Below are 14,933 nucleotides of genomic sequence, written 5' to 3' on the forward strand. Positions count from 1 at the left end.
AAGAGGTGTATAGGGTGTGCAGGGAAGTCTAACACCTCTGGAGTCGGGGTTTGATGAGCCTTCTCTTTCTTATTCTCTTCTCCTCCTCACTTTCTTCCTTTCCATTTTCCCCCTTCCTTCCTTCCTTCCTTCCTTCCTTCCTTCCTTCCTTCCTTCCTTCCTTCCTTCCTTCCTTCCCTCTCTCTCTTTCGCTCTCTCTTTCTTTCTTATCACTAACTCCCACAAAACTCTAACTCCCACAAAAGAAAGATCCTCCCTTGTGACAAATAAGCATAGTTAAGCAAAAGAGATGAACAGTGGCTAGATCTGAAAACATACACCTTGTTCTTCACTTCCAGTCAATCCTCTTTCCATCAAAAGGTGACATCCTTGAATTATTTGTGTATCTGAGCCCTAAAGGGCCCTTCATGAGGCTAGAAGAGACTAAGTTATCCTTCAGAAAGTGGTTACTAACACTGTCTCCCTATTTTATCTCTCTGTGACCCGTTTCCAGGTTCAGCCATAATGACAAAGCTCAATACTCAAGTCAAAAGTTCCCTAAACATCACCACTCCTGGAATACAGATATGGAGGATAGAGGTAAGTGACCAGGCTGGGAAGAACTGAGAGCTTAAGCATGACAGGCCAGGGGTGGGAGGGAGCACCTCAAGTTCTCCCCAACCTCTTTGTGTCAATAGTTCATTCTTCTAAAGGTTTTCCATCATTTCCTCTTTTGATTCCTCTTTTAACTATTAGCCCTTACTCTTCCTCTTCTTTTCTTTTTCTTATTCTCTCCTCCTCACTTTCTTCCTTTCCATTTTCTCCCTTCTTCCAACTTTCTTTTTATCCTTCCTCCCCATTCTTCTTCTTTCCTTCTTTTCTCTTTGTCCTCTTCCTCTTCCTATTTCTTTTCTTTCTCCATCTTTTCCTTCTTGTCATCTTTATCCTTGACTTTCCTTCCTCCTTCTTCTCTGTCTGTAGTTTCTCTGACTTATCGTCCTCCTCCTCCTTAGATTTTTCTAAATCTTCCTAACTTTCCTTCTTTTTTCTCTTATTTTTCCTTTGGTGGGCAGCTGGTGGAATAGTGGATAGAATATTGGACCTGGAGTCAGGAAATCATGAGTTTGAATAGAGCCTCAGATACTTACTGGCTGGGTGACCCTCGTTAAATCACTTAAGCCCTGTTTGCCTCAGTTTTCTCCTTATAAAATGGGGAGAATAACAGGATCAGATGAGATAATATTTGTAAGGTGCTTAGCTTAGTGCCTGGCACGTTTCAGGCATTATGAAGGCCTATTCCTTTCCCTTTTCAGATTTCTCCCCTTCTTCATTCTCTTTCCTTTTCCTTTTCTATTTATTATTTTTCTATTTCTATTTCTCCTTTTTTGGTCTTTTCCTCTTCACCCTTCTTTTCCTCTTTCTCTTCTATCTTCTGTCCTCCCACCCCCTTCTTCCTCCTCAAGCCCACAGAGCATAGATCAGAAAGGAGGAGTCTAGAGCCCCTGGCATTGCTTTTATCTCCCTCACTCCCACTCCAGTTAACTTTGAGATTGGTAGAAGGAAACCATCCCTGCATGCTCTCTGTTCCCCTCTCCCCCCACAGGCCATGCAGATGGTTCCTGTTCCCAGCAACACCTATGGAAGTTTCTTTGATGGAGACTGCTACATTGTCCTGGCTGTGAGTACCCGGGGAGAGATGCCAGATCTGAAGAATGGGCAAAAAAAAAGGAGTCCACCTGAATATCCCAAGCCCCTTTCTGATAGCACTTGTCAAGGCCCTATTGAATTGGATTGAACTTTGGAGTTCCAGGCAGAGAGAGAGGAAGTCAGCAAGTATTTAATAAACATTTACTATTAAGTCCAATCCTATGGTAGTTACTATAGTGCAGTGATGACAAACCTATGGCAAGCATGCCAAAAAGGACACTCAGAACCCTCTCTATGGGCACACCTGCAATCACCCCCCAGAGTTCATTACTAGAAAGTCAGAGGGAGACTGGAAGCAGAGCTGCTCCCCTGCCCTCCTCCATGCACCTGAGGACATTCCTCAATTCCACCCCACCCTCTGCCCAACAGTCCGATGGGAATGCTTCCTCCCTCCCCTGTCTGGGGTAAAGGGAGGCTGGTGGGAAAAGGGGGTGGGGCATGGCACAGCACTCCATCTCTAAAAGGTTTGCCCTCACTGCAATAGAGAATACAGAAAGGGACTAATGACCTGATTACTGCCCTCATGGAGCTTACAGTCTAGTTAAAAAACTAAGATTTACACTTTAGAAACAATGAAAAACATCACAAGAAAACTGTAGGATACCCGTCTGTATCCTACATTAGCTAAGGGTTGGCCTGGATGGTCTCTAGGGACTCTTCTGACTCTGATCATATGATCCATAACCAAGTGCTAGATTGCTAACTGCTACAGTGCTGTGGCAATTCAGAGAATGAGAGAGAAAAATGGAAAGTGATGAATTTTCAAGGAAACATAATGCATTAATCAGAATAGACGTATGGAAGAGGAAAGGCTGAAAATGTCTGTCTGCCATCCTCATGGGGATTACTAAGAGCCCAACAATGTGGGATGGGGGAAGAGCACCAGATTGGAGTCAGAAGACCTGTCCTTGTTGTTCACTATGTGACTTTGGACAAGTCACTTCCTTTCTTGGATTGGGTGGCTCAAATCAGTGATGTCTAAAGTCCCTTTGCTCCTTCATCTTCTATGATTTTCTTCTTTGCAGATCCATAAGACAGGGAACAATCTCTCTTATGACATTCATTTCTGGTTGGGCAAAGATTCATCCCAAGATGAGCAGGGTGCAGCTGCCATCTACACCACCCAGATGGACGACTTTCTTAAGGGCCGGGCTGTCCAGCATAGAGAAGTCCAAGGCTATGAGAGTGATACGTTCAGGGCCTACTTCAAGCAAGGACTTGTGTATGTTCACCTTTCCTTCCATCTCCCAAATACTTCCCCTCCCAGTGCAGGCAGAGAGTACATCTCAAGAGACTGTCTTCACCGTTGCCTCCTCTGATCCTGATGACCTCAATCTTTCTTGTAGATCTTCTGGCCACTTTCAAGGCCAGTGATTCCTCCTGCCCCTTTCCTGCAAGTCTTGGTTCCTTAGCTCCCTATTCAGTGATACCCTCACACCCTCTTCCCACTCTCCTACTCCCTAGAAGAAGTGAGCCATGTGAGTTTGGAGGGTTGGGGTAATAGGAGTAATCCTTCACTCATTTAATAAGCATTTACTAAACATCTACTGTGAGCAGAACTCTGTGCTAGTAAGATGTATAACTGAGATAAGGCTTGGCCCTTGCCCTCAGAAAGGCAGCAGTTATGATCAGGGATTGCCCTAGGTTGGATAGTTTGGAGAACTGAGGCATACTGGAACAGGTAATGGAGGGAAAACTTCATTCCTTTTTTCCTTGGTCAATCCTGACCCCATTTTTTCCCACCCTGGCTTCTCTTTTTCTGGTACCTGCCCCCATTTCTATGGTGAATCACTGTAAGTTCCTGGTGGTTCAATAAGAAGACCACCTAGGACTTGTATTCTAGTTCAGACTAGTTGTGTGACTATGGTCAAATCACTTAGCCTTCCTGGCCTCAGTTTCCCCATTTGTAAAATGAGACTGGATGATTTCTTTTTTTTTAATTTTTAATTTTTTAGAAAAATTTTCCATGGTTACATGATTCATGTTCTTACTTTCCCCTTCAGCCCACCAACTCCCCCCCAATAGCCGACACGCATTTCCACTGGTTTTAACATGTGTCATCATATCAAGACCTATTTCCATATTATTGATAGTTGCATTGGTGTGGTCGTTTCGAGTCTACATCTCCAATCATGTCCACATCAATCCATGTGTTCAAGCAGTTGTTTTTCTTCTGTGTTTCCTCTCCTGCAGTCCTTCCTCTGAATATGGATAATGTTCTTTTCCATAAATCCCTCAGAATTGTCCTGGGTCATTGCATTGCTGCTAGTACAGAAGTCCATTACATTTGATTTTACCATAGTATATCAGTCTCTGTGTACAGTGTTCTTCTGGCTCTGCTCCTCTCACTCTGCATCAGTTCCTGGAGGTCTTTCCAGTTCACATGGAATTCCTCCAGTTTATTATTCCTTTGAGCACAATAGTATTCCATTACTTGCATATACCACAAATTGTTCAGCCATTCCCCAATTAAAGGACATACCCTCGTTTTGAGACTGGATGATTTCTAAGTTTCCTTTCAGTTTGAAATTTATGATCCATGATCCTCTATCTCATCCCAAACCAACAATGATAGTTGAGGTGGCTCCCTAAATCAATTTGAGGGTGCATAGTTAGATTATTTCTATATTTAATATGTGTGTAGTTCTCACCAATCTGATTCTGACTCCTCTCCAGGATCCGGAAAGGGGGGGTGGCATCTGGAATGAAACAAGTGAAAACCAACTCATATGATATTCAACGTCTGCTACATGTCAAGGGCAAGAGGAATGTGGTGGCTGGAGAGGTAAGCGGGAGGGCCAGAGTGATGGGGTTTGGGTCATGGCTTCCTGTTGATCAGATCTTGTAGATATCTCTGATCTGTCATCAATCATAGAAGGCTTCCTTAGAGATGCCTCCATGTATGTCTTTGAGCTGGGAATGACAAAGGAAGGACGGAGAACTAGGTAGACATTTAGGTCTGAGGAAAGAGAGTTGGAGTAAGGGGTCAAAATTTCTCAGAGATGATATAGGAGTCTCTCCCTTCCCTCTCCCCCAAAGAGGTTCAGATATGGCTAGGGGAAGGGATATAGACCATGATGTAGAACCAACACTTGTTCCTCCCTAGGCCTTAATCTCCCCCTTTTGTATCAGGGAAATATAATCCATGGACCAGAAAATGGAAATTGGGAATTCCAGACGATGACTGGGATTTCCCCAATGCTAGAGATTCTTAGTAAGGTAGCCAAGGGCCAAGAGAAGGCAGGAAAAATGCAAAGATGGAGACCAGGTTGGAACTACTTTCCTCCCTCACCAACGCCATAGGTGGAGATGTCGTGGAAGAGTTTCAACCGAGGGGATGTTTTCCTTCTGGACTTGGGCAAACTCATCATACAGTGGAATGGCCCTGAGAGCAACCGAATGGAGAGAATCAAGGTAAAGATCCCAGGCAGGGTGCTACAGGAGGAAGAGTCCTGGCTTTGGAGTCCAAGGACTTGACTTCAAGTCTTGCTTCTGTAATATATTAATGTTTGTGATCTGGGACAAATCATTTCCTTTTTCCCAGACCTCAGTTTCCTTGTCTGTGAAATGAAGGATTTGGATTAGATGATCTCTAAGGTTCCAATTATGCAAAATAATCCTATGAAAATCCTACTCTACCACTAGATGTTTGTTCTTGTTCCACGTGACCTCAATTTCCCCACCCTGCCTAATGGTCACTTCTTTGACAGACCCATGGGTCTCCCCACTTACTTTACCTTTTCCTCCAACCCTGGGGCTCCACTCCAATGCTGAGCCCACTCCTGGGCACTCCTGGCTTCCTTATTGCCTCTTCCCCTCCCTCAGTCTCTCTATTTCCAAAAGGGAGCAAGGGTTATCTGTATGTGTGTGTTGGGGATGGGGGATGAGCAGGGATGATCATTTGCTTAACAAGCATTTATGAAGTAGTACTAGAGAGATGCAATTTTCAGGTAAGACACGCTCCTCTCCTCTTAGAGTTTACAATTAGGAGCCATTCTTGTCACACAGCTCAGTCTTGTTTTGCCCCACCCTCCTTCACCCCTAATGCTTCAACCTGAGATTCAGCTGGCTTCCATCTCCCTGAGACCATCCAGGGCTCCCAAACCTCTCTACTGTTCTCTGCTTCCCTGTCCTTAGGTGATATTCCCCCTCCCCTCCCTCCTCTCCTAGGCCAGGCTATTCCTTTTTTATTTATTTTATTTTTTTAAACCTTCCATCTTAGAATCAATACAATGTATTGGTTCTAAGACAGAAGAGCCGTAAGGACTAGGCAATGGAGGATCACACTGCTAGGAAGTGTCTGAGGCCAGATTTGAACCTAGGACCTCCCTGTCTCTAGGCCTGGCTCTCCATCCACTGAGCCACCCAGCTGTCTCCAGGCTATTCCTCATGTGTCAATCTCATTAACTAATAAAGGGAAAAGATTCCAAATGAAAAAAAAAAAGGAATTGAGCATATGGATGAGCAATCAGAGATGGGTTTCCTGGCTTGTCTTCCCAGTGTCCTCCTAGACATGTTTCCTGATCACTATTTAACAGGCTCCATTACCACCATCACCACGCAGGTGGCATCTACATGCTCTCTGGCCACACTTTCCTCACGTTCCAATCTCAAGATTTCCCGCCATCTTCCTTGACAACTTTCTATCTATTAGTTTACATCTAGTTTGTTTGCACAGATTTGTTTGCATGTTGTCTTCCCCATTTGACTGTGAGCTCCTCGAGGGTGGGAAACCTCTGCATTGTACACTTAGGACAGTGCCTGGCATATAATAGATGCTTCTATTGTTCACTAAGGGTGGCTAAGTGGCACAATGGATAGAGGTCTGGAAATGGGAAGTCCTGGGTTCAAATTTAGCCTCAGATACTTCCTAGCTATGTGACCCTGGACAAGTCACCTAACCCCAATTGCCTAATTTCTACTGCTCTTCTGCCTTCGAATTGACAGTTAGTATCAATTCTAAGACAGAAGATAAGAGTTTTGGGGGGTTTTAAGCATCCTATAGAAGGTGGTGGGCATAGTAGAGTGGAAATAACTCTGGATTTGGGGCAAAAGGATCTAAAATGAAAATCCAGCTTTATCTGAATGACTTTGGACAGGTCATTTCTCAGGTCCCTTTGAAGTATAAATTTAGGAACATGATCCTATGCTAGGATCACGGTGGTCTGATGAGGCCTGCTAGCCCCAGTTCCTTAGTGAGTTTAGGTCTCAGGTGATTGTTAGCATTACCTAAGAAAGCCAACACATTCTTTTCCCTAGAAATGGTTCCCCATTGCCTTCTGGGAAGCCCCCTCTATCACTGTCTTGAAGTTAGGGATCAGAGTAGTCTCTAGGCATCCTCCCTCTTCCCATTGCCTTGCAGGGTGTGAACCTGGCGAAGGAGATCCGGGACCAGGAACGGGGTGGCCGGGCATATGTTGGAGTGGTGGATGGCGATCGGGAAGCCGACTCACCTGAGTTAATGGAAGTGATGAAGTATATACTTGGCCAGAGAAGAGAACTGAAGGCAGCCATCCCTGACAATGTGGTAGAACCTGCTCTCAAGGCTGCCTTGAAACTTTACCAGTAAGCGTCTGTCTGTGTGTGTAAGGCAAGGGGGGGTAGGGGTGGGATAGGGGAAGAAGGGTCAAAGAGAGGCCTCATCAAGTGTGCAGAACTCAAGGGGATTGGGAATGCCAAAGTCCCAGCCAAGGAAACTGGATACAGTACTGGGCCTGGAGTCAGGATGATCTGGGTTCAAATCTGGCCTCAGACACTTTCTTACTCTGTGACCCTGGGCAAGTCACTTAACCCCGATTGCCTAGCCCTTGTTCATTTGTTTTAGAATTGATTCTAAGATAGAAGATAAGGGCTGGAAAAAAGAAAACAGAAAAAAAAAGCCAGAAACAAAGGATTTCTTTTCTTCCTAAATTTTACTACCTGCTACCCAGGAGTACTGTACTGAGGCTCGTTCTGTACTTCTCTACTGCAGTCACTCTAGTTTTAGGGTGTGCACTCTCTTCTTTCCATCTTGGTTGCCAGGTAGTACAAGTAGACAGAGTGCTGGTCCTGGAGTTAGGAGGACCTAAGTTCAAATCCAACCTCAGATACTTACTAAATGTATGACCCTGGGCAAATCTCTTAACCTTTGTCAGCCTCATTTTCCTCAACTGTAAAATGGGGATAATAGCACTTACATTCCAAGGTTGTCCTGAAAAGCAGCTGAGATATTTGCAAAGCATTTGGCACAGTGCCTGACAGGTAAATAAATGCTTGTTTCCTTCTTTCCTTCCTTTGTCATGCCAATACCAAGGTCAGATGTTTCAAAAGACCTTTGTCAGTTTTTAAGGGCAAATGGGATAAAATTAAATAAATCTAGAAGAGCACAAAGCTGTCCAGTTATGGAACACAGGAGTCTTCTCTTATGGTACAATTTTCTGTATTGGAAAAAACAAGACCTGGGTTTGAATTGTAGCTTCACTATTTAGATGTGTGACCTCAGACAAGTCATCTTCATCTCTATAGGTCTGTTGCTTTATCTGTAAAATGAGACAGTCATGAGAGATGATCTCTAAGGTGCTGTCCAGCCAAGAGGCTCTAGCGCTTTTATTTATTTCTTTTTACACCCTCACCTTCTGTCCTACTATAATTGTAAATCAGAAGAGTAGTAAGGGGTAGAGAATTGGGGTTAAGTGACTTGCCCAGGGTCATACTGCTAGGAAGTGTCTGAGGTCAGATTTGAACCCAGGCCTGGTGTTCTATCCATTATGCTATGTATGTAGCTGCCCCTATAATGCTTTTAATCTAGCCAGATATGTCAGGATAGGATTAATTATGGCTTAGTTTAACCCTGTTCCCATCCCATCAAACATCTGATTCTGGCCTCACCATGAGGCCAACCTGGTGGAGCGACAAGAAGAAAGAAGACACAGTCATCAGTCCAATCCTGGGCTCCTCATTTAGTTTAGTTTTGTTTTTTTAAGCTTTTGTCGAGCTCTTGTTCTTGTATTACATATATCTTACAATGTGTCTGTTCCTCCTGTCCTTTGCTTATAACAAAGAATAAAAAAAAGAGGGAGAGAAAACAGCTTACAGCATCAACAAGTACGTCAAAGAAGTCTGACATTGTATACACTGTTCCACACCCATCCACAATCCCTTCTTTTTGCTCCTTTGCATCTCTTCTTTGGGGATAAACGTGATAGTTATCATTTCACAGCACTGATTCCATTCTTTTATTGCTGTTCTTTCCATTTATGTTGTTGTAATCATTGTAAGATAGAGTGCTGGGCTGGAGTCAAGTAGACCTGAGTTCACATCTGATCCTAGACAATTAAGTGTTACCCTGGGCTAGTCCTTTAACCCACCCCCTTGCCTCAGTTTGCTCATCTGTAAAATGAGCTGGAGAAAGAAATGGCAAACCACTTCAATATCTTTACCAAGAAAACCCCAAATGGAGTCATGAAGAGTCTGAAATGACTGACCAACAAGAAGTCACTCTATGTTTTTCCTGGTTCTGCTGACTTTGTATCAGTTTATCTATCTCCCCAGATCTCTCTGTATTTTTCATATTCATTGCTTCTTTCAGGGCAGTAACACTCCGAAGCATTTATGTACCACAATTTGGTTAGCCAACCCCCAGTTCGAATCCTTCCTGTGCAACCTTGAACACATCACTTTTGGTTCAATCACCTTGAACAAACTCTTTCAAAGAGATTTCCCTTTAGAAGTGTGTCCTCTCTTCAGAAGCACCTATATTCAGAATTCCTCTGAAAAGTCTTCAGGATTTCCATATCTTCCTGACTCCCAAAGGAAAGAAAGGCGCTTCATAGTGTGGGCAGGCAGGCAACTGTCCTGGGAAGAGATGGTACGAGATGGGATTCTGGGACCAGAGTGGGAGGTTGACCAGTTCCCATCTGACTTCCCATGCCAATTTCTTATTCAATTCCTTCTTCCTCCTTCATCCCCTTCAGTGTTTCTGACGCAGAGGGCAAACTGGTGGTAAGAGAGGTGGCCACTCGTCCTCTCACTCAGGATCTACTGAACCACGAGGTAAGAAGGGCTCAGGGAGGTGACAAGAGAGTAGAGAGGACCCTTTGATTCTGCCAGTGCCCAGGTCCCTTCCAATCTACTAAGCCCCTGTTGGCTCCTCCCTGGCTCTCCTATTCTTTTTCCTTTCCCTTCCAAGGCTGGACCCCAACCTCTAACTTTATCTTCCTGGGAAAGGGAGGTTTCCACATTCTTGAGTTGGGGATGATGCCCTAGAGCTGTGTTGGTGAAGCTATGTCATGCATGCCAGAGGGGGCTGCTCTCTTCCCCCTTTCCATGCATGCCTGAGGACATTTCTCACATTATTCCCCCACCTCTGCCCAGGGGCCCAATGGGAGCACTTCCTCCCTCCCCAATCTGGGGTATGGGGGGGGGCTCACATGCAGTGTGAGGGTTGCAGTTTGGGCACTCGGTCTCTAAAAAGTTCACCCTCACTACCCTAGAGAAAGGAAGACCAGTAACTCCTTGTGTATCTTGCATTGTGCCCATGAAGTCCCTTGCATGAACATCAAGGCCGTGAGAACTTCACTTGGAATTCTTTTTCTATTCCTTGTTTCTCCCTCCTTCCTCTCTCTTTCCTCTCCCAGGACTGCTATATTCTAGACCAGGGAGGTCTGAAGATCTATGTGTGGAAGGGGAAGAATGCAAATTCTGCAGAGAGGAAAGGAGCCATGAATCAAGCTCTTGTAAGGAGCTGGGGCAAGGAATTCTGGAGCAAAGTGAAATGGTTTGGGGGAGAAGAAAGGGGACAGAAAGAAATGGAGAATAAGCAGGAGGCAAATAAGAGAGAAGTGGAGAAAAAGAAAGGGGAGGAGGAAAAGACAAAGGGGAAAAGGAAAAAATCTAGACAATTGAAAGCTATGGGAAAGCTAGGCTCCATTACATATCACAGGCTTCCAACTTTGGGCAAATATTCTGGAACAATCAAAAGGAGCTCTGGATCCCAAGGATTGTAAAAATCAGTCATTTCTTTTATTTTATTTTATTTTTATTGTCATGCAAAACACACTTCCATATTGGTCATTATTATAAGAGTAAAGTCATACATAGCCCAAATCCCAAAATGAAACCATAAATACACTGATGTGAAAGACGACTCAACAGTTCTTTCTCTGGAGGTGGATAAGCATTTCCTGTCATAAGTCTTTCCAGATAGTCCCAGATCACTGTATTGCTAAGAGCAGCCAAGTTTTCACAGATAATCATTGTACAATATTGCTGTTATTGGGCATAATGTCCTCCCAGTTCTGCTTATTTCACTCTGCATCAGTTCTTGCAGAGCTTTATGGACTTTTCTGAAATCATCTTGCTTATCATTTCTTATAGTACAATAGTAATCCATCACCAATGTGTACCACAATTGGTTCAGCCATTCTCCAATTGATGGACATCACCTCAGTTTCCAATTCCTTGCCACTACAAAAAGAGCTGCCATAAGTATTTTTGTGCAAGTGGGTCCTCTTCCCCCTTTTTTTTTTTTATCAAGATTGGTCATTTCTAAGGCCATCTTGGGATTTATAGAGCTCCTCATAGACTCTCAGTGTTGGAGGACACTTTAGAAATCAATTATTCCAACCCATACTTGTAGAGGAATCTTCTCTATCATATTCCCCCAAAGGTGGCTAGGCAGGTTCTTGAAAACTCTATGAATGAAGGAAGTCTTGAGACAACCTGGCTCCCACCTCCTACCTTTTCAGGCTTATTTCTCCTCTTGAAACACTCCAAGGTTCAGTCAGTCTGTTGCTCACACATTCCATCAACCATCTCCTTCATTGATGCCCTACCTGGAATGCACTCCCTACAGATTATCTCATCTTAAGATGATCTCTAGCTTCTTCAAAGCTCAACTCAAGGACTATTTCCCACAAGAGGCTTTTTGGATCTTCCCCCTTCCAATTTTTTTTCAATATACATATATTTTTATCTTTCGTCTTCATGGACAGAAATGTAAGCCCTTTCAGGGTAGGAGCTGTATCATTTTTCTCTTTGTTTCTCCAGCACCTAGAACAAATGCTACCTTAGTAACATTTGATTGATTGATTAAAACAAAAGCCTAAGAGGACCACAGAGAAGGGAGGGAAAGAGAAGGAAGCCAGTTCCTGATCTCAACTCTTCTTAGGAGAGAGAAGATTTTGAAGGTTAGGGTCAAAGTTAGGTTTGAGGTTAGGATCAAGGTTGGGTTGGGTGAAGATCTAATCTTGGGGAGCAATGCTTCCTCCTCTGACATATTCTCCTTCTCCATAACCATATCTCTCTGTAGGATTTCATCAAGGCCAAAAAATACCCACCTAGCACCCAGGTGGAGATACAGAACGATGGTGCCGAGTCAGCTGTCTTCCAACAGCTTTTCCAGAAGTGGATAATACCCAACCGGACCTCCGGCCTTGGCAAAACCCACAGTGTGGGCTCTGTGGGTGAGGGGCCAGTAACATCCTGGGAAAGGTGCTCTGGCTACCAGAGCTGGGATATAAGAGCTGTCTTGGGCTTTGCCCATCCAACTTTCTTTCCCACATGCCTCTGCCCTATTCTCATAGAATTAGAGAACCACAGAATATTAAAGCTAGAAGGGACCATCTAGTCCAGCACCTTCATTTTGCATAGGAGGGACCTGAGCCCAAGTCCTCATTTTACAGATGAGGAAACTGAGGACCAAAGAGGTTAAATGATGCATTCAAGGTCACATATACAATAAACATCAAGGATAGCATTTGAACTCAGATCTTTTGACTCTTGTGCTAATGCTCCTTCTAGTGAACCTTGCTGCCAATAGGAAACAAAATAAAAGATATGAGGCTTGGCCCAGAAGTCCTTGGAAGGGTCCAAGATTCAAAACTAACTCGTACAGAAGACAAAAAAAAAAGCAGAACTTCATTAAACTTAAAGTGTGGTATGGATTCTGGGAGCAAGAGGACCTCAGAGGGCAGGGAGATAGCTGAGGAATCGGGGAGACTTTGCAGAAAGGGTTGGCTCTCTCTCTAAGTCTCTTTCTTTCTTTCTCTCTTGCACCCTAGCCAAAGTGGAACAGGTGAAGTTTGACGCAGAATCCTTGCATGTCAAGCCTGAGATGGCTGCAAAGCAGAATATGGTGGATGATGGCAGCGGGGAGGTTCAGGTACAGGAAAGGGGATGCTTCGATTGGGCTATAGGGAGGGGAGAGAATGTCCTCCTCGTGGGTGGGGGAAGGCAGAGTTTGTGCCTATGACCCCTTGGCTATCATTCGTCTCCTCTGGAAGCATCACTCTTGAGCAGAGACTCCCCCAACACTATCCTTATAGGTGTGGAGGATTGAGAACCTGGAGCTGGTGCCCGTGGAATCCCGGTGGCTGGGACACTTTTATGGTGGGGATTGTTACCTGGTGCTCTACACCTACCTAATCAATGAGAAGAAGAACTACCTAATCTACATATGGCAGGTCAGAATCTTCTCAAACCCCTGGCTCTCTTCCTCTTCAGTTCCTGCTCTCTGCTCCCTACCTCTTGCCTTATTTTATCTATCTTGCCCCAAACCATTTTATGCCTAGCATATAGCCTGTACTTAATAAATAATAATGTTTGCTGATTAATTAATTCTTCTTGTTCTCCCTGTACCTGTTCCTTCCTCCCCTTCCTCATCTAAGCCCTCTTCTCTCTCTCTTTTTTTTTTAAATCCTTACCTTCCATCTTAGAATCAATTGGTTTTAAAGCAGAAGGACAGTGAGGGCTAGGCAATGGGAGTAAAGTGACTTGCCCAGGGTCACACAGCTAGAAAATGTCTGAGGCCAGATTTGAATTTCAAGGTCTGACTCGAAAGTCACCTAGATGCCCCCTAAACCCTCTTCTTCCTTTATCTTCCTCTGCCTTGTCTATGTTTTAAATTAGGTGAAATGGGAAGAGGGAGCATGGAAATCTGGGAAGAAATTTGATTTCCATTGGTTTTCTCCTCTGGGAGGGGCTTCAGGGTGGGTGGGTCAGGGGAGCTATCTTGCCACTTTTCTCTCCATCCACCTCCTCCCCTAAATCCTGCAGGGCCGCTCTGCCTCTCAGGATGAGATTGCAGCCTCAGCCTATCAGGCAGTCGCCTTGGACCAGAAGTACAATGATGAGCCTGTCCAGATTCGGGTGCCCATGGGCAAGGAACCCCCTCATTTCATGGCCATCTTCAAAGGACGCATGGTGGTCTACCAGGTGAAGGAGAATGCGCTCAGCACCTCTGTCAGAGGGCGATGACTGATGGGAAGGACAGCTACCCAAGAGACAGGGAGATTCTGGAAGGGGAAGGGCTAAAATGCCAGCTTCTTGAAGGCTGGGGCTATTTAATCTTGCCATCCCCAGCACCTGGCACTGGGCCTTGCATATACCAAGTCTTTTTTTAAACCCTAATATCTTTTTACATATATCCTTCTATATTAATTTTATTTGTTACAGGGCTAGGCAATGGGGGTTGAGTGACTTGCCCAGGGTCACACAGCTAGGAAGTGTCTGAAACCACATTTGAACCCAGGACCTCCCATCTCTGGGTCTGGCTCTCAATCCACTGAGCCACCTGCCCAGCTGCCCCCAACTTTTATTTCCAGGCAACAGTTATACAAATGTTTCCATTAACGTGCCTTTGAGAGTCAATCCTTTTTCTTTCCTTGTGCACATAATCAATAATCCCTGATGGAGGGGATGGGCAGCTTCAGTACAGGTTGAGCTCCTCACTGCAGAGGTCTGGGCATGGGTGCAGAGGTGAATAGTTTAGGTTTCCCCTCCTAGGCCTGGCAAAGAACAAGACTGCAGCCCCTTCCCCACCCGACTTGGATGACATCTCTGCAATAGGAAGTAAGGGAGAAGAAACCATCCAGCAGCCAGCGTGGGCTTGGGCACCTGTGGGTGCTATCGTTCCCTCTCTCTTCTCCTCCCTCGCAGGGGGGCACCTCCCGGACAGGAAACACCGAGCCTGTGCCTTCTACCAGGTTGTTCCAAGTTCAAGGAACAAATGACAAGAACACTAAAGCCTTTGAGGTACCTGCCCGGGCCAGCTCCCTCAACTCCAATGATGTCTTCATCCTTAAGACACAATCTTGTTGCTACCTGTGGTATGGCAAGGTGAGTGCCTCTCTCCCTAGGAACTGGCTGCTGTGGGCAGGCAAGGAGGGAGACGTGGGTCTGTTCTCTCCTCTCTCTCTCTCTCTCTCTCTCTCCTCTCTCTCTCTCTCCTCTCTCTCTCTCTCTCTCTCTCTCTCTCTCTCTCTCTCTCT

General features: G+C 44.9%; 1 protein-coding gene across 1 annotated transcript in view; it reads left to right on the plus strand.

The window, feature by feature from the left end:
• Positions 1-504: 504 nt before the first annotated feature.
• The window catches only part of VIL1 (villin 1), a 27,993-nt gene continuing 13,564 nt past the window's right edge, over positions 505-14,933 (plus strand). Inside the window, exons 1-13 of the mRNA XM_044667551.1 lie at positions 505-579; positions 1,583-1,657; positions 2,712-2,908; positions 4,363-4,471; positions 4,990-5,100; positions 7,049-7,251; positions 9,639-9,717; positions 10,302-10,400; positions 11,975-12,128; positions 12,726-12,826; positions 12,990-13,127; positions 13,720-13,878; positions 14,602-14,781. Coding sequence (XP_044523486.1) covers positions 505-579; positions 1,583-1,657; positions 2,712-2,908; positions 4,363-4,471; positions 4,990-5,100; positions 7,049-7,251; positions 9,639-9,717; positions 10,302-10,400; positions 11,975-12,128; positions 12,726-12,826; positions 12,990-13,127; positions 13,720-13,878; positions 14,602-14,781 — 1,680 coding nt within the window. The remainder of the gene's footprint in view (positions 580-1,582; positions 1,658-2,711; positions 2,909-4,362; positions 4,472-4,989; positions 5,101-7,048; positions 7,252-9,638; positions 9,718-10,301; positions 10,401-11,974; positions 12,129-12,725; positions 12,827-12,989; positions 13,128-13,719; positions 13,879-14,601; positions 14,782-14,933) is intronic.

Source organism: Gracilinanus agilis, chromosome 3, assembly GCF_016433145.1.
Source record: "Gracilinanus agilis isolate LMUSP501 chromosome 3, AgileGrace, whole genome shotgun sequence".
In the NCBI taxonomy this organism is placed as follows: Eukaryota; Metazoa; Chordata; class Mammalia; order Didelphimorphia; family Didelphidae; genus Gracilinanus; species Gracilinanus agilis.